The sequence below is a fragment of the Gadus morhua genome, chromosome 9 (assembly GCF_902167405.1).
Source record: "Gadus morhua chromosome 9, gadMor3.0, whole genome shotgun sequence".
NCBI lineage: Eukaryota > Metazoa > Chordata > Actinopteri > Gadiformes > Gadidae > Gadus > Gadus morhua.
The window spans coordinates 17,998,303-18,021,468 of record NC_044056.1 but is presented as its reverse complement, the minus strand read 5'-3'; the positions used below and the strand labels follow the sequence as shown (position 1 = coordinate 18,021,468).

Below are 23,166 nucleotides of genomic sequence, written 5' to 3'. Positions count from 1 at the left end.
ACTTGCATTGGAGGGAAATTGATTTTATTTAGCAAGATAAATATATAAAACAAATGCACTGGGAGGTCTGTAATGATGAGTATAAATAACCCTTCCCATATTCAAAGCAAAGGATATACTCCAAAGGTGATCCGTGTTCTCTGTTATGTCTCTGTGCCAGCGGGGTTAATGTCCCCAAACAGAGAACAAACCTTGTGGAAAGGTCCTGGTCAAAATACAATCAACACCAACCCAGCTAAAATGTAATACAATTTGCATCTTGATTTCTGCTGTTTAGTGGTACACATTCAATGACATATACTTCTCAATATGTGTGGAAAAGATGTGCCAACTGGTAAGATGAGATACAGCAAATATAAATCAACAGAAAATAAGACGTGGAGACTGGGACCGGTTTCCAAGAAATAGCTTTGAGAGATGTTAGTCAATGAATCTATCTTTTAGCAAAACCGATGTCCTCAGAACAAAAACAAAAAGATGTCCACACAAAAGTCCCCTTTGGCCTGTGACACTTAGCCTATACCTTCGCTTGTAAGGAGAATTTATTTTAAAATCAGAATTGGTCTTACATTTCTCCCAATGCATTTGAACCCTCTTGACAGCGACATGCAGCAGTATGATAAATGGCAGTCAACAGCATTCAATGCTTCAGCCAACTATTGTTAGCCTCCTAAAAGGCTGCTCTTCAGGCACAGAAGGACAAAGTGCCGATGCAAGCACCTGCACCCTGAGTAAGGCATGCCACGTGGACAGCAGGAAAAACAACATAAATGTATGAAAACAAAGGAGAAAATATACAGAGAAACCCACAACAAACCATGAAAATAAGACACAAACGAAGAAGAAAGAAAAAATACCACTAAGGTATTAGCTGTTATATTGGTTTGAGGCTTACACACCTACAATTAATATTTGTATTATATGCACCTTATTTATTTTTAATTCCTCACGTCTTGACTGGTCTCGTCAACACTTAAAGAGCAGTTTTGATAGACAGAATGAGAGTGGCCCTCTTCATACCCTCACCCAATACAGGCAGACATCTGTCAAACCGCAGGTTGACAGAAGACCAAAACACATCAAGGGGGGCAAAAATACATATTTAACTTCAAACCATATGCACCCAAGTATAGTATAGCCTGTAACCTCCCTATCTATATATACTACATCTACTCGCATTCTCATCCCGTATTGTAAGGAGGTTGTTAAAGCAAACGCCCAAAAACATAGTTGTGATTGTTAGCGAGGGCGTGTGTTAGTCTTCTCTATGCATGTTTTGTGTGTGTGTATGTTTCTGGGTGAACGTAGTGTGACTGGGAGGAGATGAGCGCCAGTAGAATTGAGGAAGACAAACAATAGGGCCTCTCTTTCAGCCAAAAGGTAAAAGGAGGGCAAAGGGGGTATTAGAAAAGGTGCCAAACAGAGAAGAGATGGATTGAATTGCAAATGGGTCCTCGTGAGAGACAGAGAGAGTGGGAAACTGCCGGGAGTTGTGCCTTCTCAGGTGTTATTCCTGGCCAGTGTGTGGAAGTGTATTTATAGACCAAGGGGAAGGTAATCAATAGGCTGATTAAGTACCAACAGTTAAAACACCTCAACAAATTCACCCATGCACACAAACACACACGCACACACATTCACTCACGCACGCACACACATTCACTCACGCACACACACAATGTGTGTGTCCAGTGCTGCCTTTAATTTGGTCTGTCTCCCACGGTGACCATTTATAGCCCAACCGCTATTTCTGTTATATCTTCTCAGTTCCGAAGTGCAGCCAACCTAAAGATACAGATGAAACAGAGTGAGTAAAACGTTTTAAATGTTTAAAACCAATTGTGTGAAGTGCAAGGGAAAGACATGCACTGGAAGAGCACAATAGCCAAAACGTTAACAAAAGCTTTGTGAACCGAGAGGGGAATTAGAGCTCTGTCCACGCCTTGAGGAGGAATGACAATTACACTGCCTACTGGTTTTCTTTTCGGCAATGGGTACCATACATTTGGTGTTATAAATAAATAAATATGAATAAATAAATTGCCTGATTTCTTCTGCAAAGATCCACCAGGGGGCAAAATATATAGTTTGAAAGAAATGCTCAGATTAAATGTCCTGTATTCATGTTTCCTAATTCAATACATGGGACACATCTGAAAGTGACACGTTTAAGTGCCGACTCATTCTTCTAGAACAACGTTCTCCATGGGAAGACGACACCAACCACAATCATTATTATGGCATTATTTCACTTTAACCAACACTTTGCCTTTACTACAACACCCCATTCGACACAATGCTCGACACAACATACCGTCGGGAGAGCTGGTCCTCCTTGTCCTGTTTGCTGGAGGTCTCCCCACCCAGGGAGGCTGCCCCGGCCGGCAGCTGGTTCAGCTGGTCCATGACCTCCAGGCCGCTCTCCTCCGCTATCTGGTGGATCAGGCTGTCCACCTGTTCCTGCGGCGTGGTCAGCGTGGTGGCCGAGCTCATGGCGTCGTCCATCACCTGGTGGGGTACATGAGATGAGCTCCCGTTTAGAGAGCCTCCGGTGTGCAAACTCCAGATTTAGCTGGGAGATGTCTTCCACGCAGGACATCCACAGACACCCATCGTGTTTGAAATGGGAATGTGGTTGTGAGTCTTTGGTTGGATTTAAGTGGTGTATCTTTATCAAACGACCTATGCTATTTGGGCCTCAACAGTGGTGCAACATGATTATATGCACAAAAAAAATTAAAGTTTAACTTACAATTAAGTTCTAAAATGGAGTAAGGGGTTTATTGAAAACAAGTATGCAGGAACACACAAACACACACACACACACACACACACACACACACACACACACACACACACACACACACACACACACACACACACACACACAGACACACACTGACCGAGGTGTGAACATCCAAGTTCTGGACTTGGGTTTCAAACTTATCCATGACAGCTGAAACCTTCTGCAGGTCCATGGAGCCCAGAGCTTTGTCCAGAGCTTTTGTAACCTGGGCCATGTTCTTAGTCACCTGATAGATAACACAAAGCAGGAGATTAGTCCACCTTATCAACAAGGTGCCCTTATATTGCCTTCATAGCAAGCATTCACTTACGACTCTCTTTAGTTGTTAAGGATCGTGTTCCCTACCCCCTACCCTATCGCCTATATGAAGACTTAACGTCAGATATTCAGGCTCAATTGAATCAGCTAAAATATTACATATGATGAAATGGAAGTACTGGAACATTCGTTCTCATTTGTGACTCAAAGATCTGAGGGGGAGGACTAATTTGGCCAGCATTTGAAAGGGTTATTAGGCATACAATACTCTGTCCAATAACGGTGCGGTGTGGTGCAGTGTGTAGAATTAAGTCCACTTCAGCGGTGATGTAAACAACTGAATACCCCCTGCCCTCTAACCCCTCCCTTTTCGACTGGGATCCAGTTGGAAAGTACCAGTTTCAAGTGATGAGGTTCCTTGATATAAATAAAATGTATTTAGATATTAAGTCTGTAAAACTATAGGTCACAGGCTTACAAGGAGGACTGTAATTCTGCATCCCTTGCATAATGTTAATTATTACAAAGATTTTTAGCTGTTTGGTTATCTGACCACTGCCACTGACTCTTAATTGACACGAGAAGTGCGTTTAAAAGTGTTTCGCAGCATATAAATAAAGTACCTGTGCGTTTTTCATAAGGCCACTTAATGTAAAACATCTAATACAACATTGTACATTTGTTCTGAAGAAGTTGTTTCATCTCAGCGATCCGGTACAGCATCAGAATGAACCTGTCACATAGTATGTTGTTACAGCGTGCAGGGGGTCTGATGTGGCTAGTCTGTGCTTAGATAAACATACAATAGGGCCATGTTCTTCTATCTTGTATAGTGGCTATCATTTAGTCACATTCAAAACTTGGCCCATCTCAAAATATAATATTAACATATAAACTGCCTGGTCCCAGTGCCCGAATCAATGTGACGTGGCCTGTTCTTTATGAGGCATGCTTAGCAGACAAAGGAAAACAGACAGAACTCACCCCCTTCATAGTGATGGCTGTTTGAACTTTAGAGGAAACAGCATCCACGCGGGAAGCCATACGCAGCCAATTAAGCCCCTCATTTTTCTTCCGTATGGCGTTCTCAGCATAGACTCTGGCACATTCCACATTCTTCTGTTGAAGAGCCTGGCGACAGCAGACACATGCACACAGAGACACACACATAAACAGATGGAAACAATTGTAATGAAAAAATGCAAATCAATTGATTACACTACTGGCCACCTATCCCTCCATAAACAAATTTATAGTGCCCTCTTATGGATCTCAGAAAATACCTGAACTCCATGCAACAGGACCATTACAGATATTATTAATTCAACATTTATTTTGGTAAGAGTACTACTACATCCCACTGCCTTGAAAAAACTGCTTATAAAATATTGATGCAAACCTAATGTTTGATCATAGAATATGGCTTTTCACAAAACGTACAATATCACATATTGAGCTGAACCTTTGCAGAACCTACGCTGAGACTTTTGCATGAATACTGAAATCATCTGAGTGTATATTATTTAATGAGTGAGACAATTGCCAATATTAAACCAAAGCGGCAAAGCATGGGCAAAGCTTTAACACTACTACCTTAAACCTATTTGACCTACAGCTGAGATGATTAACGGAAATGAGTTGGGGATGGGAGAACTAAATACATTTCTGCTGTCTTCTGAGGAAGTCACTTTTCAATTATTTTTCATTGATATTCTTCAATTTTATGTCAAGTTTCCACCATTTAATATATGTCATGTTTAATGTTAACCATTAGGACAATTAAAGTCCATTGCATTGAGTGGAGTCAAAATTAAGAACAGACACATACACGAAATTCTTGGTTTTATGAATGTGAATGAATACTTGAGATTACTCGTAATAATGAATGGAAGACTTATATTCTTATATATATAAAAAAAGTCGAATATCTTGACATTTTGATTGTGAGCAAAAGAAAAGCCATGCTCTTAGAGCTCTATCCAAGAGGAGGATTCATTTGACTGGTAGACTATTTTCAACTTCTTACCTTCTTGACCTTGGCTTGTTCCTTCTCCGAATCCTTTTCTGCCTTCTTGGCTAGTTTCTCGAGTTGTTTAGCTGTGAACTGCAAACCAAAAAGAAAGAAAAACATGATTAACATCATTTATATATCTTTGTTATAGTCAACAGATCAAGACTTGTATTTTGTTGGTATATACCTTTAGTTGGAAGAGCGTTTCTGGGGAGAGTGGCGAAAATAGATATGTTAAGTTAAACGGCTTAAGTTTAGAGCGATTGGTGACACCTCAGCTGTTTTTCAGGTTTACATTGCATTTCCGTTTAGGCCTTTTCATACCATGGCCAACATGACCCATTACTTTCCATAAATGCTCGATTACTTAACCAATCTAAGACAGCACATATTAACCAAACTATAACAGCGATCGTGGTAAATTATGTTTTAGCAATGTTGATTCATCAATCAGCTAGAAACATACATTGTTTCGCGATATTTGTGCGAGACAAATATAATTCACACTATGAATGTTAGCGGTTGCAATGCTATTAATCCGTCGTAGCCATGGTTGGTATCTCAAATAGCTCCAGGACAGATCCAGTGAGGGAGTTGTATAGCAATTCTTACCATCCATCTTAAATATTTTAACGATTCCAGACAATACAAGCAAAACAGGATTACTCTTTGGTTAGCCTTAGCTTGTGGATTTGTTTTGATTTCCACCACTTCATTTCCTGGTTATGAGATATCACGTGGTATAAGGGCGGATGACAACAAAGCGCATGCCCGAACTGATCGGTCCATTTCTTACATTGAACAAATATCTATGGGTACAGTATCTATGTATATAAACGGTGTTTCTCCGATGTGTGTGTGTGTGTGTGTGTGTGTGTGTGTGTGTGTGTGTGTGTGTGTGTGTGTGTGTGTGTGTGTGTGTGTGTGTGTGTGTGTGTGTGTGTTAACGCGCGAGTGCGTGTGTCATTGTGCATGTTTCTTGTTGCTCTCTTTTCAGGAGTGCAATTACGGATGGATAGCCTCCATAATACAGACGTTAGTGTTGCATTTCTGTCTCTTTTTGCTTTGTGTCAAGGTATCGTTGTTTCATATTGAACTCGTGGACCATGCCGTGAAAAAGTTTCAAATAAGACAGGCAAATTTGGCAGTGTAAAAACGCTTAGTAATAAAGCTTATTTAAAATAAGTGGGTGGCGGGGCGGGGCCCTGATAACATCCATTAGATCGGCAGCGCAGATGCTTAATCGCTGAGTCGAGCTACCTACTTAACGCTGATCAAACCTACGGAGAACCAATCCTTTATTTCGACTGCTTATTCTTATTATTAAAGGTCTATATACATATTCAATGGGTTCTGGTTCAAGTCAATGCGAAGAAAAAGGTAACACATTTTACTTCGGTGTGTTTCTAAGTGTGGGTCAGCTATATCGTGGAGGGCTGCGATAATGGTTTTCTCACCATGCATTTTACTATCTTTGTTATGGTCAGACCTATACTCCCAGACTATACAATGCCGTGATTAAATGCAGTATGTGTTGTTAAGAGCAACCCCTTAGGCTAATTGTCTTGGAGCGGGGCGTCCCTGTATCGTCCTTTTGTTTACTGAACCTATGTGTCTGAAATAAAGTAACATTTAATGTAATTGTACATCTGGAAAAGGAAAGAAAGAAAGAAAGAATAATAATAGATGACTAGTATTTTATGAAGATTTTGAGCTTGAATATGTCAAGTTTAGATGACTGACTTCTATCTAGCCTGGTTAAATCTGCTTGAAAACCTCTTCGCAAACGAACCTAATTGTAATACTCTTTGGTAACTATATTTGATCATGCAGCTCTCCACTCCATCAGGCTATTATCATTGTTATGAGATCATTTTTGGATATTTACGACACAGTTAAAGTAGCCCCCTCGTATACACTGCAAATAGTCAACATGAGAGAGATAAAGTGTAACCGCAGGAGCTCAATTGATGGGGTATTGCACAAAACCACCATGTCTTCATTACATATTGTTTGTAGAAAACCATGCAACCTATTTCTGCAAAATGTACATTACAGATTTGTCATCACAGAACAACATTGAGACTTCAGGTTCTCTCCCTGTCATCCTTATCACGGCCCCTTCCCGAGAGGACATCTACGCTTCGCCATCCACCATGACCATAGCCGATGCCATCAAAGAAAGGAGGCCGACTTCAACCCCGATTTTTGTTGGACGCAAACCAATAAATAGCAACAAAACGTGATTCTGATGGAACTGTACTATCTGCAAGATCACCAAGAAGAGTAAAACCCTTCCATTTTACTAAAGAAAACCCCACTCTGATGATGATGTACACGCAGCTTGTGGTCCTGCTGGTTGTGGATCCCAGATGACACACAGGTGACACAAGGATACACATGTTATATCAATATAGTGCCTTTAATCATTATTTATGTTGGTATATTTTGTTGGCTTATTATGCAAATTATATGCGATGCATACTCCAAATACAATACAATAGTGTGACAAGCTGCAATCTATGCATATAATGTATATGGTTATTGTTATACAGTTTATGAATAATGTATCTCTTTTTGGTGTCATGATTGCAGAGATGACGCTGCTGAACTCCGGAAAAGCTCATGGTTGTCCAGTTTAAAAGCGATACAAAACAATGGCTGCACACGCTCCCTAGTTGTTTGGGATTTGTAGATAGCATAATCATTCTACTTTTGCTTAGCTGTATGCCGTTTTAATTGACAAGATGGATAATGTTGGAGATGATGAACCGGATCCCATTAGGCTCAAATCGATCAAGAACAATAAAACATTTACCGTGCCACAAAGTGATAGGGTAAGGAATAACCAACTAGCTATTGTTATACTAGTTATTGTGAAAGATAAACATGTTATAGTCGGGTTACTACCAAGCTTGACAATGTGAACGTGAGATTAGAGTTCATGCATACATTACATACTTGGCCCTACAACAGCCCTGTGCAGACCATGTTATTCGTGGCTAACTGTTTAGTTTAAAGCATCAAGGACATTTGTCAGCTTATCCTTTCCATGGATCCTTCCTTTCTAATTCAACTAAGACCTTCACATATCCTTACCTTTATGATGTAATTACAGTTGATTTCTGCACTCAAACATCAAGGGTCATTGAGATATGACTGGCCCTTGTCATTCAGGGCCACGTTTCAGAAGCTGGTACATGGGCAGTAAGAGGTTAATGGGTTTCGTCCCTAACGTCAGAGATAATTTCTGGCAATCTTTGTAGATTCTTCATTAACTTAAAGAGTACGGGTTTATCCCTCATCCAAGACAATCTGTAGTGCTATTTGCCTTCCCTCTCTTTATTCCCCCCCTTTCTTTTCCAGTTTGGGACCTGCCGAAGTGTCAAAGAGTTTGAGAAATTCAACCGAATTGGGGAAGGGACCTATGGTATTGTGTGTAAGTATCCATACTAGGTATCCATGCAGAAGTGGACGGTTTGTACTCTGTCTGGCTCTCGGTAGTTTTGAACATAAACTCATGAAAACGCAAATAAAAACCCACCCCTTTCTTTGATACTTCCCTGACTCGTATGTGATTGCTTCCCCCCCCCACTTAGCAGTTGCTCAAATAGGATATTATTCCACTATGTCAGCATAGCTAAACAAATAAATGTCCACCCTTTATTTCCCCAAATGTAGACCGAGCTCGAGACACCAGGTCTGATGAGATTGTAGCGTTGAAGAAGGTCCGCATGGACAAAGAGAAAGATGGTGAGTCTCTGTCGGACTATGGAAATCGTACTCGTACAGTTCCACAGATTTGATTTAATAGCCCAGCGTGTATATCGATGAATGACTAAGATGGCCACCATTAGTAAAGTCCGTTGACCGTTGTCAAAGCAGCTTTGACGCGTATGCTCTTGTTTCCATGTATTGTGTGTAATGTGTATATAATATTATGGATTCACACAGGCATTCCCATCAGCAGCCTCCGTGAGATCACCTTACTGCTGAGACTGAGGCATGTCAACATAGTGGAGCTGAAGGAGGTGGTCGTAGGGAGTCAGTTGGAGAGGTACCAGGCCCACGCGCATACACAGGAAACCAAGAGTTTAAACTGACGGGCACTTGAATGCCAGTGTCAGATATACAAATATTTGATGTTCTTGTGTTAATTGTTGTTGAGTATCTGTGATTTTATGTTCTATAAGAAATAAAGAATTACAATTAAGCAAGACATGCAATGGACTGCTTCCGTTCGCATTTACCTACATTAAATCTGTAATATCTAGTGCTTATATTTGCTTTTCTCCACTTCAGCCTGTTCCTGGTGATGAGTTACTGTGAGCAGGACCTGGCCAGTTTACTTGAGAACATGCAGACACCCTTCTCAGAGGCCCAGGTACTGCACAGACCCAATTCCCCTCGCGCACCCCCCCCCCCCCCTTTTCTGGCTGCCTCTGACTTAGTTAGCTAATGTCTGCAGTCCTGAGCTGAACTAGAGGTTAAGTGATCTACCACATGACGTGATCTTGTCTGAGAAGGCCTCTAGATTCAGTCTACATATTTACGAACAGATTTTTTTATATATATAAATATACATATGTGTGTGTGTGTGTGTGAAACCAAATTGGAAGAAGATAAACCACACACACAAACCATATCCATTTTCTGTACTGTAGTTATGAAGGGATCTCACTCTCTCTCTCCTAGGTCAAGTGTATAGTGCTTCAGTTGCTACGAGGCCTGGAGTATCTTCACCATAACTTCATGTTGCACAGGTCGGTCCTGTCCAACACAATGTTGCAATAGATATAGTTAGCGTCTCTGAATGTATTTATAAATGGCAATATATCACATTTATTGTTCATGGAACTAATTTCCTATCTGGTCATGATCATTTTGCCCAACCAGGGACCTGAAGGTTTCTAATTTACTGATGACCGACAAGGGATGCGTCAAGATAGGTAAACTGTCAATGTTACTATGCCCCTGCCCCCCCCCCCCTCCTATCATAATCCTATTGGAACTGTCCAAGAACACTAGCACACACAGTGGCCAGGCACCTGGGGATTATTCTGTTAACTAATAGCATTACGTCCTAGCTACATGATTGATGGGATGAGTCTGCTGTGTTTTAAAAAATATTGCTCCAAATAAGAATTAAAAAAGACCTTTCTGCAGCTGATTTTGGTTTGGCCCGCGTGTACGGTATCCCTGTACAGCCGATGACCCCCCGAGTGGTGACACTATGGTGAGTTGTGTGAGCGTGTGTGTGTGTGTGTGTGTGTGTGTGTGTGTGTGTGTGTGTGTGTGTGTGTGTGTGTGTGTGTGTGTGTGTGTGTGTGTGTGTGTGTGTGTGTGTGTGTGTGTGTGTGTGTGTGTGTGCGTTCACTATGTCCTTGTGCTGGCACAATGGAAACTCATCCCTGTAATCCCTCCTTGCTAATCCCTTCTCCTTAGATCCACTCTGTTTTACCGCCTCTCTGACCTCTACCTCACCCACCTGCTTGCATGACTGGCAGGCTGTGTCTGTGTCTACCTAAGGACATTTCCTCATTTGAAGGGTCTAGCTCATGTCATCGGTTTTATTTAATATATCGGATTTGCTTGACGGGTTGTTAAATTGTATACTTTTATTCTGCCCAACACTTGACCACCTCTGTCTCTGTCTCTGAAGGTATAGAGCCCCAGAGCTCCTTCTCGGGACAAAAACACAGACAACTGCACTAGATATGTGGTGGGTTTCAAATGTAACATGATGACAATTTGCCTGGAAAGGACAATGAAGCTGTTGAACTGTATGGGAATGTACTTGCCAAAATATGCAATTATACCACGACACGCAATACATTGTGAATGGAACCACTAATATAAAATAGAGCGGGTCCAGTCCATTCCTGATGACCCTTTCCCCTTTTGACCTCATGCTTCTTAAACTGAATTAAGTATTTGTTCAAGCAATTAGGAAAAAGCATGCTGCAGGAAGGTACATTGATGAAGTCTGATGCAACGACACAGGTGAAGTGAGCGTCGCCTCATGTCGCTGTTTCTCTGCAGGGCAGTGGGCTGTATCGTGGCTGAGCTGCTGGCCCACAAGCCCCTGCTGCCTGGAGGCTCAGAGATCCAGCAGGTGGACCTCATCGTCCAGCTACTGGGAACGCCCAATGACAACATCTGGCCTGTAAGGACGTCCCACTCACCATGTACATGGCATGGAACAAAACATGTTTTTTCTTGTTATTTTGGCCGCTTAAAGTTAACCCGGATGTCTGTGTCTGTGCCAGGGTTTCTCCCGGCTTCCTCTGGTTGGTCAGTATAGTCTGAGGAAGCAGCCCTACAACAACCTGAAAAACAAATTCACCTGGCTGTCGGAAGCCGGCCACAGACTGCTCAACCTTCTCTTCATGTACAATCCCCAGCGCAGGTACGGCCTGCACTCCCATATGATACACACATGCTGCATACATAAACTTCTATGATCTACACACTGTGTAAATGTGCTACATAAATATATGCATGCGCCCATACATGTGCACTAGGGGTGTGCCAAATAATCGTCATGACGATGCATCGCGATTCTAATTTTCACGATCTACTGCATCGATTGTTGACGCCAAGAATCGATTATTAATTAAAAAAAAAAAAATTATTATTATTTTTTTATATAGTTTTATAAAGCCTATTCACTTTTTGTGGCATCAGTTTGTCCTCTTATGTTTATGAAATGATACTGTTATAATGGCAGCTACTTCCAAAAGGGGAAATGTTTGAATGTTTTCATTTCATTGGTTTAAAGGACCACTGAGGCCATGTAAACGGCACTGATTATCCTTATTTTGCTATTTTAAGTTTTATAGATCCTTAGCACTTCTTGTCAGTGTATCCAGTAATAGTCGTTTCAATAAATACAGCTATGTATGAATTGAGTTGCTTTGAGCTATCAATTGAACACACTATCCAGATCATACACAGCCAGTCAGCCACTGGTAATGGCTTCATTTTTTTTTAACAGTGTTCAGTGAAAATTCGCAATGCATCGCAATAATTTAAGTATCGCGATGCATCGTGATAGAATTGCATCGTGGCATGTGATACGAATCGAATCGTGACTTCTTTGGCAATACCCACCCCTAATGTGCACACACACAGTAATGCACCCCTGATTATTAAAAGGTTAACCACTTAAAGTCAGACAATTTTCAAACATTTCAATTTCAGAGCAACTGCCAAAGATTGCTTGGATAGTTCTTATTTTAAGGAGAAACCTCTACGTGAGTATATCGGCCATATATATACATATAAAATTGCGCGTGTGTAATGTTTTTGTGCATTAATCGATCTCACTGAACTCCAGCATGTGAACCCGAACTGATGCCAACCTTCCCACACCACCGCAACAAGCGTGCGGCACCTCGCGTAGAGAGCCGTCCCAAACGAAGCAAGGTGTGATGGGACGAAAGTTGAGGACAAGCCCCCCCCCCTCGCCACGACGACAGCATCCTATTCCACAATAACAATGATCTGTCAAAGATCAGAAGGCTCCTTCTCTCCCTCTCCACTGAATACAAGAAACCCTTTGCTTTTGCTGGCTACCCGTGTACATGTTGATCACATGCATGTAAAAAAATATGTAAGTATCCAATAAGACATTTTTTATGAAATGTTCTGCCTTTTGTAGGATTGGCATTTGCAGGTGGGCCTTTGCAGATGACCTCAGCGTATAGAGGATATTTAAGGTCGTTTCTTAAGGTTTCAGCACCATCTTGGAGAGGAGCCTGAAGTAGTACGTATAAGTGGACTCAAAGTGCTGCTCCGAAATGAGTGAAAAATAGATCAAGCCCACGCAACTTGTTGGATTCTACTATGATTCTACTATGACTGTTTATGAACACAAACCATTGTGGACAACCAAACATGATTTTTTTTTTGTCCTTTGATAATAAATGAATCGGATATATTTTATCTTAAGTATACGGTGACTGTGTAGTATAGAAAAATCAAACCTGTGATGCATGCATCTGTATATCTTGATCCTTTTTTTATATATGTTATCGACTTTTCGCTTTGCTGTAGATGCCGTCAATCTTGCTGGAACAAAGAAACATTCATTTAAAAGTTGAAATGTAGACATTTTATTTCCTTCCGATTATTCAAGTAATTATAATAACATTTTATGACTAGTAGTACGTTAGTTTATTATAAACTGACTTTGCAATTGAAACATATGATGTACCTTCAAATACGCATAGATAGCAGCAATATTGCTCAGTCAAACATCTCTAAACAATTGATTTCTGAAGTATCATTGTTAAGATTAGTTGTTGGGAGGGGAGGGTTGGAGGACAACACTGAAGTAACCACACAACCTCCTGATGATAATCTAAGTTACTGGGTACAATGATGCTAGAAAACAGAATTGAAACGTACATAGATCCGGCATCACAATTGAGAAAATACTGGGGAAAGATGTCAATATCTGTTGCATACTAAACAGCATTCACACAGTTAAATGACTTAAATACTGAGCTGCATAAATTAAATACGTCTGAAAAAGTGCTTTAAAACAAGGTTTGCAAAGAAGCACCGGTAAACCAACCAAGAACTTTAATTTTAAGATTTTCAAACATTTTGAAAAGTGAATCCTCTTTTGTGATTTCTTTCTTGGTGAGCCATACTGTTCTTCAGATATTATGAGTCGAACAATTTTTTTCAGCTGGCAGCAACGGTTTACGGAAACAGCCAGTGATGTATGCCAATCACAATTGGATTGACATATCACTAAAAAAATGAAAAAGTAAAAAAATGAACAAAGCCAACCTTAAATGTGTTAAAACATTAACACACAAATAAATTAACAATAACAAATGAAACGACAGCAGATGCACACAAACATCCACATGCCTGGAACAATAAAGTACAAACATAATTGATGTTTGTTCCTTAAAGCTTATATCAAGCTAATATGCAGCACGTTCAGTCAAATCCTTTAAAAGACTGTAGTCTAAGCGGTAGACTATGAGAAGGGACGGACTAAACGGAATCCGTGTTCTACGTCAGGTAACATGTAGATTCAAAAAGATACTAGGTAGCGTCTAAGACCGGACAGGAAACACAGGCTGTTGTCCACTCTGTCTTTTAGACTATTTTTCTCTTCAACCTCATCCAAAGATTCAAAAACAGTGCATGGACCAGATTCGAGAAAACAAAAAGACAACTCTCACCCCATCAGGTACTTTTTTTTGTTATTTTTTAGGCACCATCTGTTTTTACGTAAAAATCCATGAAAGGCAGTGACTCACGTACATCCAATCAGAGAAGACGCAGGGGAGAGGGAGAAGGAGGGAGTGAGATTAAGTACAGTAGCTGGGCTTAACTTGAGGGGAACTTGGTACAAGGGAGCCAGTGAGAGGAGATGGAGCCTTTGGGGAGACGGGAAGGGGCTTTGTCTCCTATTCAGCCCTCCATTCCAAAGTCCTCTGTGAACTTCGTGACCTTCAGCAGGTCCTCAGAGTTGACGGTGGGACGCGTGGTGGACAGAGAGCGCAACATGTCCGACTGGAAGAGACAAGAGGCTGTGTTCAATTGGGCTTGCTTGTTCCCTCATTCCCTATTCCATACATAGTGAACCCCAAATAGGATAGGGATAAGTATATGGGGAATTCTGAGACTAATTATGTGCCAGAAATCCATCAACGTAACGTGTATTGGTCACACAAACTAGCTGACGTGCTGATTTGGTAACCATTTATTTTTCCTTTGTCCCCATTTAAGCGTAAAGACTTCTATCCTGAGGAATGTGTATGCCAAACCAAAGGGACCCTCTCTATTATATGTATCTGATGACAATGAAAGCCCCAATGCATCATGGGATATAGTACGGAGATAAGTCACTCACTGGGCATTTAAATGTGTTATTACACTATGTGTGTGTGTGTGTGCCTGGGTGGGTGTGTGTCTCACCATGCATACTATGGGCTCCAGCAGCTTGTCACTAGGCACGTCCATCCAGGTCAACTCTATGGCATCAGGGTCCCCCGGGGAACAGGGGGTCAAGAGGTCATCTACCATAAGCTGAGCGTTGCTACGTGACGGACCATGCACCTGCAACGCAACAAGGTGACGGAGAACCGAATCACATATTCAACACACAACTCGACACAACACGTTAGGGCTGTTTGATATGATGATATATATATCGGGGCACGAGAGAAAAATGTCCATCTATCGTTCCTATCGCTATTTGACTTTTCGGTAGTAATTAATATCATTCTGACCCTGCATGACGTTTGAATTATTTGCTCTATGTCCAAGGGAAGTGATGAAGAGAAAACCTTAAATGGGTGAAAAATTCCTTAGCTTGTGGATAGGAAGAAATCGTTCTGGACAGCCGTTGGTTCTGACGATATTGTCAGAGAGAGGGTTGGGCTTCTCAGTACAACACTACGGTGTGTGGCCAGTTCATACACAACATCGCTGATTACAACGCTCATAAAACAGTATCACAAGGTTGCCGTGGGTCAGAACAGGCCTCCTCCTTCCTAAAACGCCATGCCCAAAAAAATGATATAGGCCCAGCTGCAACAGTGGGTTCACTTATACTTTAACAACAGACCTGTGGACGAGCCCATTTACGGCGAGTACTTATTTTTGTCAATTGGAGATTTCTGAAACTTTTTTTGTATTTGTTCTTTTAAATTGTATACATTGATTTTTTTTAGTTATTTTTGCTGGCTGCAGTACTGGAGATTTCTGAAACGGAGTGTTTACAATTTATATTTTATGTTCAATAATTATTTTGTTTATTGGCAGCACTATTGAATAATTCTGAAACTTGAAACAGTGTTGTTTACTTTAATAGTAATTAAGCTATTATTATATATATATATACATTAGAGCTGTCAAGCGATTAAAATATTTAATCGTGATTAATCGCAATAATGTCATAGTTAACTCTAATTAATCGCGATTAATCGCATTTTTTTTTTCTATGCTAAATATCCCTTGATTTTTTTGTCCCATAATTCTTCTCATTTTAATTCTCCTATCAACATGGTGAAGTGCATCGGCTTGCCTTGTGCAAATGATTTTTTATTGATAACAACATTGGCATATACACTGATCAAAACAGGACGATACAAAAAAAAAGCCTATAGTGCAATTAAACGACTGCTGTGAACAAATGTCATTTGAACATAGCAGTCAGGCTACTGCTTCTTTGTTTTGAGAAAAAAAAAAAAAAAAAAAATATTTTTTTATAAAACAATTGCGTTAATCGCGCGATAAAAAATTTAACGCCGTTAAATTTGGTTTGCGTTGACGCCGTTAATAACGCGTTTAACTGACAGCTCTAATATATATATCAAATTATTACTTCATTAAATTTGAAGCTTAAGCCCAAGCGATCTTGCCTTTGCATTCGCAGTGCGCCCCAAAAAATTCATCAAATCATATATGGGGCAAAGCACACGACAAGACTCGAGACACAAAGACCAGCCAACCTTTTTGAAGTGTGTGGCCGACTGGACCTTCCTGACGGGCTGCATGAGGGCGTCCCTCACGATGACGCTGATGTCCGCCCCGGAGTAGCCCTCCGTCTTGTGGGCCAGCTGCCGCAGGTCGGGCTCCGTCAGGCTGTGGGGCGTGTTGCCCAGGTGGAGGCGGAACATCTGGGACCGGGCCGGCTCCTCCGGCAGGGGGATGTAGATGCGCTTCTCGAACCTGGGGGCCGGAGACGACAAAGCCGGCGCTGTATCATCGGCTGGAAAAAGACAAGGACGATGCAAAGGGACACCGCGGGAAGGAAGCCGGGGGGGATTGTTCTAGTTGGCTCTGGTGGTCGTCGGGGCGGGGTTATCAGCTCTGAGCCCTTCCAGGCGGCCACTGACCTTCTGCGGATGGCGGCGTCCAGCACCCAGGGTATGTTGGTGGCTCCGAGGACCAGGATCCCGTCGTTGTTGTTCCCAACCCCTGGGAACAAACACAACACCCCGCCCCTTTGGGTTGACGTGACCTCCTCATGCACGCGTCCTTTCTCTGAGATGTGCCGTTAATGATCATCTGCTGGCGGTTCTGTGTGTGTGGTGTGGAGGGTGTGTGTGTGCGTGTGTGTGTATGTGTGTGTGCGTGTGTGTGTAGGGTGGTGACTTGGAGTTCACCCACCTTGCATCTGAACCAGGAACTCTGTCTTGATTCGCCGGGCGGCTTCACTTTCATTCTCGTTCCTGGAGCCACACAGTGAGTCCACCTCGTCGATGAAGATGATGGAGGGCTTGTGCGTGCGGGCCAGGTCAAACAGATTCTTCACCAGTCTGCAGAGGAGAGGAGAGAAGGAACAGGACTGAAGACTCTACCCCATGAATGAGAAACTTTTCTGTCCAATTTTGTTTCTTCAAGACCCCTTGAGGAGTCTTTCAGACCTTTTGATTAGCCTACAATATCCCAAAATATCTCCTTAAAATACCTGTATTTTTGTATTTCTAAGATAAGCGAACATGACAGACAAATCTGGACCTACTTCTCGCTCTCTCCCAGCCACTTGGACATGAGGTCAGAGGAGGAGACGGAGAAGAAGGTGGAGTTGTTGGCCTCCGTGGCCACGGCCTTGGCCAGGTAGGACTTTCCCGTTCCTGGGGGCCCAAACAGCAGGATGCCTCTCCATGGGGTCCGCTTGCCTGACAGACATGAAGCCACACGAGCAGAATAGTAAACAACATGACAACACAGAAATATTCTAGTGAATTCAATAAACATTAAATTCCCCTGGGGATGTATGTCAGAAAATCCAAACATAAATAATATCGAGGGTAAGTTATTACATAGCCTCAGCATGATTGGGTGATATTGCCAAATTAACCCCAACAAAACTCAGGTCAGTCTCTGACCCTCTGGGTGTATTCATATGGCTGAGATCCAGTGATAGATGTGGGGAAGGAGAGAGTGCGGGTTAGGCCTCCGATTCACCTGTGAAGAGGTGAGGGAATTTGATGGGCAGGATGACGGCTTCCTTCAGTGCTTCCTTGGCGCACTCCAGGCCAGCGACGTCATTCCACCGGACGTTTGGCTTCTCCATGACGATGGCGCCTGTGCACAGGGATAGCTCGGTGTTCCACATGTAGACACCCTCATCACAAATATGAATGAAAGACTATGCATGATGTCAATAAAGGTATTTTTGAACCGTGACATTAAATGTATATGCTACAACTGGTTTAATCCATACAAGTGAGTCAACGGATCACTTTATGGCAGACATTGGCTTGATGACATGATGCATAATCTCACCCATGAGCTGCTCCTGCAGTTTCTTCTTCTCAGGGTTCTCCCCCTCACTGTCACTGTCACTCCTAGTGCAGACGCACAGACACAAACACAAACACATAAGGAGAACTAAACGTCATACAGTCCAGTGTGGTGTGCCACTATGAATCTGGAGAGACTGCCTACTTGTCATTGCTTTGAGCCTCCTTGACCGGTTTCTTGCCCTGCTTGTCCTTGTTCTTCAGGTAGTCTTTGAGCTTCTCTGCGCGGTCCAGGTACTGCATGCATTTCCCTCTAATGCTCTCCTTGGCCTTGTCACTATGGGCCTCGTCTGAAGGCGAGGCAGAGCCCAACATAAAATCGGGACAGAGCAGACAGACCATTTATTTGTTTTGTTAAGAGTCACACAATCTTTTTATGTAAAGGTAGTACTTGTCTGTTAAATTTGATATCAATAACACTGAATAAAAGGTATGAGTAACCATATTTAGGCTATAAGCTTACAGTACTCACATTTAATGGCATGCAAGAAGTACTCCACTGCATGCTGGTACAGGCGCAGGGCCTCTTCATAATTCTTTGCCTTGTCCTCTTCTGTGGCTTTGGTCACGAGGTCAATTGCTTTCTGCCATCAGCATTGAAATGGAAAATGCATTGGTTGACAGAGTGTTTCAAAGTAGGATTATGGGACAGTGGTGGAGGGGGCATACACAATAGCTACATTTCCTTATGCATCACTTTCCAAAAATACATTCATTATTTTTATTATGGTCTATTGAAATAGTAGCTGACAATAAAAATGAGGGTAGTACCAGATATTGCAAGTTCTTGTAATATCGATTATTATCGATTCTTCTCCGAAAAGCAGTATACTAACAAATTATTGGTTTTATAGATAGTCCGGTCAACTTACTATTTTAGACTAGGAGGCAGCCAATACCTCCTGCCTTGTCGATGCATAAATACGTCAATACAAGTGCTAGCATGCGAACGTTAAAGACATTGCTATACACAAGCAAACCTCCCAAACCTATGTATGACCTGTTCATGTTGACATGTGCTGGATGAGGGTTCCACGATGGCTTATTTACATCCACGGTAAACACAGGAAAAGACAGTAGTCTACACACTGCTAGTCCGACTCGTCAGTGCAACGCTAGCCTGTCTTCTATAATCTATCGTTGTACCGTGCAGTGTCTCTATGCTAGCGTATTGGTGACGGACCTGTAGTGTTGACGTTGTCATTTCATCTCACAGTTCTTCTATCCAAGCGAATATGTATGCCCTCTGATTACACCTGAAATCCGCCTGTTAACTTGTCTGGATGCTAAAAGGGCAGTCGGCTCTTGACATGACAACAAGTGCACACAACGATGAAAGCCTCCCTTTGCTCAGCAGCAGCGGGTCGTCTGGGAAAGGCAACAACACTGCGTCGCTTTACGGTTTGGTCATAGATATCAAACGGGTGCTGCCACCCAGCGGACACGTTATGTTTTCATAGATTAAACTTTTTTAAATTCAAAATAAAAATGTATACTATACATCTGGAATAAAAACACTCACTGATCATTTTTTAATCGTTTTATTAGTATCTATGTATCTACATTTGAAGTTGTAACAATTATATCATACATTCCATACTGGTTGTCAGCAAAAGATGGTACTTCTTTCTAAAATAAGTCTACGTTGCATCATAAAGAGATTTGCAGCAGCACACATTTAGCTTCTGGCGCTTACTGCAAGGTGATTGTGTTGTACGCAACAACTTTGGTTTGGATGCCATTATCTGAGGCATTGCTTTGCATTTAGAAAGGATCATTGGAAAATCATATAGTCACCAGTTTAAATTAATTGATTGGCTTGGGTGTCAAAGCAGACACAAGTGAAAGCCTTAGACTTGTTACCAGGGGCAGAGGAAGATGTTAATGCCCTGATTCTAATATAAATGTTATCTGAGTTAAATACAAGTGAACAACAATCACTAGTGTAGAGTTCCGTGTAAATTTCAGAAAAAAATATGTAACATAATTGGTGGCAGTAATGTAGATCTAAGATGCCTTAAATAAGTGAGATTATGCCGAGCATGTTAGAATTTACTTAAGATTATTGTATCTGATGGACTAGTCATGTATGTCCAGATAAAATTGGACATATTATTGTACCTTTGCATGAAATATGAAGGACACAGAATGTCTACAAAGAAGATAATGATATTAGGACAATAGGAAACATTAACTGAGGGTCAATGTGGGGGCAATGGGTTGAGTTTATCTACATTCAAGCTGAGTTCCACTTCACAATTCAGGTCTTGTAACAGACAAAAATACCAGAATTCAAAGAAGGTACAGGTTATCAAATGATTTCAAAATCGAATAAAATAAATACAGTTATATGCAGTTCAGGGGCAAGGTATGCCTTTTGGAAACAAAGAGGAATGATAATTGCTTCTGAGCAATACTTCTCTTGGAGAAGTCTTATTTGTTTGATTATAATCTATAAATAGTTTTAGGGTGAGGCTGCGTTCTGCATTGGATTGTCATGCAGTAGAAATAAATGTGTAAATTAGCATTGACAATAAATGTTTAACTGCAAATATCCTTAAGCATCTTTGTTTAGCATTTTCTACAGCATAAGCAAGATTACCCTTGGAATGCGATTGATAAAATATATATTCTTTATGAAATACTGCACTTAAGGTTTAAAGGAATTATAATCTCAGCAGAGTTCATTTTAAGTAAGATATCATGAAGTCATGCTTACATATGGCATACATTTGTACAGATAAAAGAAACATACACAATTAAAACAAAGATACATATGTACATAGTGAGAGTTATACGATTGCTGTGTTGCATTTCAAAAGCGTGTGTAGTTGTGTCAAATTGATGGTAAAAACAAAGGAATTCTTAAAAATGATCAAAATTGACTGAATGGGAAAAGGCACTGTTGGCAATCCAAATCACACCAGTAGTTTAGGATAGTGTGGTAACAAATTGAGTGTTTAACAACCCATGCACAGAAGTATTAAAATACTTTCACGCAAGTAAAAGTGCCAATGTAAAAAACACTCACTCACAAGATCATCAATCTGCATGCAAAATCTATAAAAGCAAACATACAATATACACAAACCTTTTTTTTCTCACTCTCTCTCTCATTGTACACATGATCTAGCAGAGACAGAAACGATGTACTGAGAAACTGCCCGCTATCAAAGGCTTTACTGGAATTCTAGGCATAAATGAAACATTAACAAACCGTTCAAAACCGGTTCCATATCAAAATTATCTGACATAGTCCTTTTCCTGCATAATTTTGAGTGGTGCTGAACACATTTTTAAACGACACTGTCCACATTGTTTTCCTAATATTACCTCAAAGGCTTTACGGAATCTTTTCTGAACAGCTCTTTAGTTTCTACCACCATTTGGTTCCTACTCCCTACATACTGTCATCTAGGTGAAACAGATCTATAAAAACATGAACCTTGTTCCTGTCTGGAGTGCCCAGGCAGCACCCAACCCTACAAGTATAACTTATGGTTCCCTGACCTTGCCAGCGACAGTTTACCAGCAGTTCAAAGCCAAGGGATGGAAGAGAAGGCACTTTTTTTCTCTTTAGACAAGCATTGAGTCATAGATCAGCAATTCACGCAAACTTAGCTTCACCGATGCCTCTTTCGATGCCTCTGTACACTATGTAGGTTTAAAAAAATATTTATAGATAATATTTCATTTGTTTTTGGGCGGGGAGGGGGGGCTCAGTACCCCAGGATGGTTGTCGGCTGACCTGGTCGGGGCTAGCTTACGTCAGCAGACCCATGCGCGTCAGCTTGGCCGATAGGAATGAGTGGAGGACAAACACGACTGGCTTCGGCCCGGAGTGGAGGTCAAACACCTGAAGGGTGAAACAGAAGGAAGAGGGGCAGGGATTCAATGGGTTGCAAGAAGGAAAGACAAGGATGAACAGAGTACGGGGTTATGTTGGGTATTGGTAATGTCAACAACATACAGGCTGCAACACTATGGGACTTTATCAACAACTTCAAGTTGTAGATGTTATATAATGTTGCAGCCGATTCTTTTGTTTTTTTAAAGACATGTTCTCCTTGCTTGTAGTCATCCTCCATGGACTTCACCTCGTGCTCTTATGTTTTGTTTACCAAGTTCAATAAAAAATGCAAGCAGTTGGGGAAGCAGAGCATCCCCCTATAGCAGTGAAAAGATGAGCCTGGTTCTGAGTTAGACGTACCATTTCTCCCTCCGGACCCCCAAAGTCCAGGTAAAGGTTGCGGACCCCGTCGTCAGCCGACATCCTGAGCTTCTCAAAGGGGTACCTGTACAGCACGGCCCCCCCGCCGGGGTCCGACGGCTCCCGCATCACCGTGAACCCCTTCTCGTAGTGCAGGGTCAGGCGCACGTCTTGGCTGCTCAGGGTGCAACCTGAGTGGGGAACGAGACAGAAGAGCTTTAAAATAGTGTACGGCGGCAGCTGGTAAAAAGAAAAAAGAAGGCTGGTGTGCTTATCGTTTGGCTTGAAAGAAAGAGAAAGAGAAAGACAGAGAGAGACCGGTCAAAAAAACAACAACTGTGATTGCAGAACAGGCTGACTGCATTTACAGTAAGTCTGAATCCTCCTCTCCTCCCACTGTGTTTAGAGGTAATGAGAGGGAAGTGGTTAAAAAAAAAGAAAGAGAACCAAATCTTTTGGACCATTGTTTTCTCTGCAACACAACCATTGTGTAGAAACATTATCTGGCCCCATTATCTGCCCCCCGCTTCTTATTGTTGCCAATTATATTTCAGCACTTTTCTGAGTCATGACCAAACAACCCATGGGGAGGGTTTGC

The 23,166-nt window shown here is 41.6% G+C and overlaps 4 protein-coding genes across 7 annotated transcripts in view; 1 reads left to right on the top strand and 3 right to left on the bottom strand.

Annotated features, from left to right (window-relative positions):
• Positions 1 to 7: 7 nt before the first annotated feature.
• On the bottom strand, positions 8 to 5,823 carry chmp1a (charged multivesicular body protein 1A). The gene is made up of 7 exons (XM_030366650.1): positions 5,688 to 5,823; positions 5,263 to 5,282; positions 5,091 to 5,168; positions 4,049 to 4,195; positions 2,904 to 3,032; positions 2,315 to 2,508; positions 8 to 1,785 (listed from the first exon to the last, which is right to left on the bottom strand). The coding sequence occupies exons 1-7, from the start codon at positions 5,692 to 5,694 to the stop codon at positions 1,764 to 1,766; spliced, it is 597 nt and encodes a 198-aa protein (XP_030222510.1). The 5' UTR covers positions 5,695 to 5,823; the 3' UTR covers positions 8 to 1,763.
• On the top strand, positions 5,822 to 13,022 carry cdk10 (cyclin dependent kinase 10). 4 transcript variants are annotated; one of them, XM_030366648.1, is made up of 15 exons: positions 5,822 to 5,890; positions 7,134 to 7,458; positions 7,671 to 7,912; positions 8,442 to 8,514; positions 8,757 to 8,828; positions 9,030 to 9,132; positions 9,378 to 9,459; positions 9,771 to 9,838; positions 9,972 to 10,024; positions 10,242 to 10,311; positions 10,738 to 10,797; positions 11,118 to 11,241; positions 11,345 to 11,484; positions 12,279 to 12,331; positions 12,415 to 13,022. In XM_030366648.1, the coding sequence occupies exons 3-15, from the start codon at positions 7,823 to 7,825 to the stop codon at positions 12,507 to 12,509; spliced, it is 1,083 nt and encodes a 360-aa protein (XP_030222508.1). In that variant the 5' UTR covers positions 5,822 to 5,890; positions 7,134 to 7,458; positions 7,671 to 7,822; the 3' UTR covers positions 12,510 to 13,022. The 4 variants fall into 4 exon arrangements, with proteins under 4 accessions (XP_030222508.1, XP_030222507.1, XP_030222506.1 ...); XM_030366647.1 differs by lacking the exon at positions 5,822 to 5,890 and adding an exon at positions 5,933 to 6,110; XM_030366646.1 differs by lacking the exon at positions 5,822 to 5,890 and adding an exon at positions 5,933 to 6,455.
• A 625-nt stretch (positions 13,023 to 13,647) lies between these two features.
• vps4a (vacuolar protein sorting 4 homolog A) lies at positions 13,648 to 19,754 on the bottom strand. The gene is made up of 11 exons (XM_030366645.1): positions 19,542 to 19,754; positions 18,831 to 18,942; positions 18,504 to 18,648; positions 18,342 to 18,403; positions 18,021 to 18,140; positions 17,575 to 17,731; positions 17,220 to 17,368; positions 16,946 to 17,027; positions 16,559 to 16,778; positions 15,021 to 15,161; positions 13,648 to 14,615 (listed from the first exon to the last, which is right to left on the bottom strand). The coding sequence occupies exons 1-11, from the start codon at positions 19,560 to 19,562 to the stop codon at positions 14,514 to 14,516; spliced, it is 1,311 nt and encodes a 436-aa protein (XP_030222505.1). The 5' UTR covers positions 19,563 to 19,754; the 3' UTR covers positions 13,648 to 14,513.
• A 129-nt stretch (positions 19,755 to 19,883) lies between these two features.
• sntb2 (syntrophin, beta 2) overlaps positions 19,884 to 23,166 on the bottom strand; it is a 15,684-nt gene continuing 12,401 nt past the window's right edge. Inside the window, exons 6-7 of the mRNA XM_030366643.1 lie at positions 22,569 to 22,759; positions 19,884 to 22,214 (exon numbers count right to left, since the gene is read on the bottom strand). Coding sequence (XP_030222503.1) covers positions 22,122 to 22,214; positions 22,569 to 22,759 — 284 coding nt within the window. The 3' untranslated portion in view covers positions 19,884 to 22,121. The remainder of the gene's footprint in view (positions 22,215 to 22,568; positions 22,760 to 23,166) is intronic.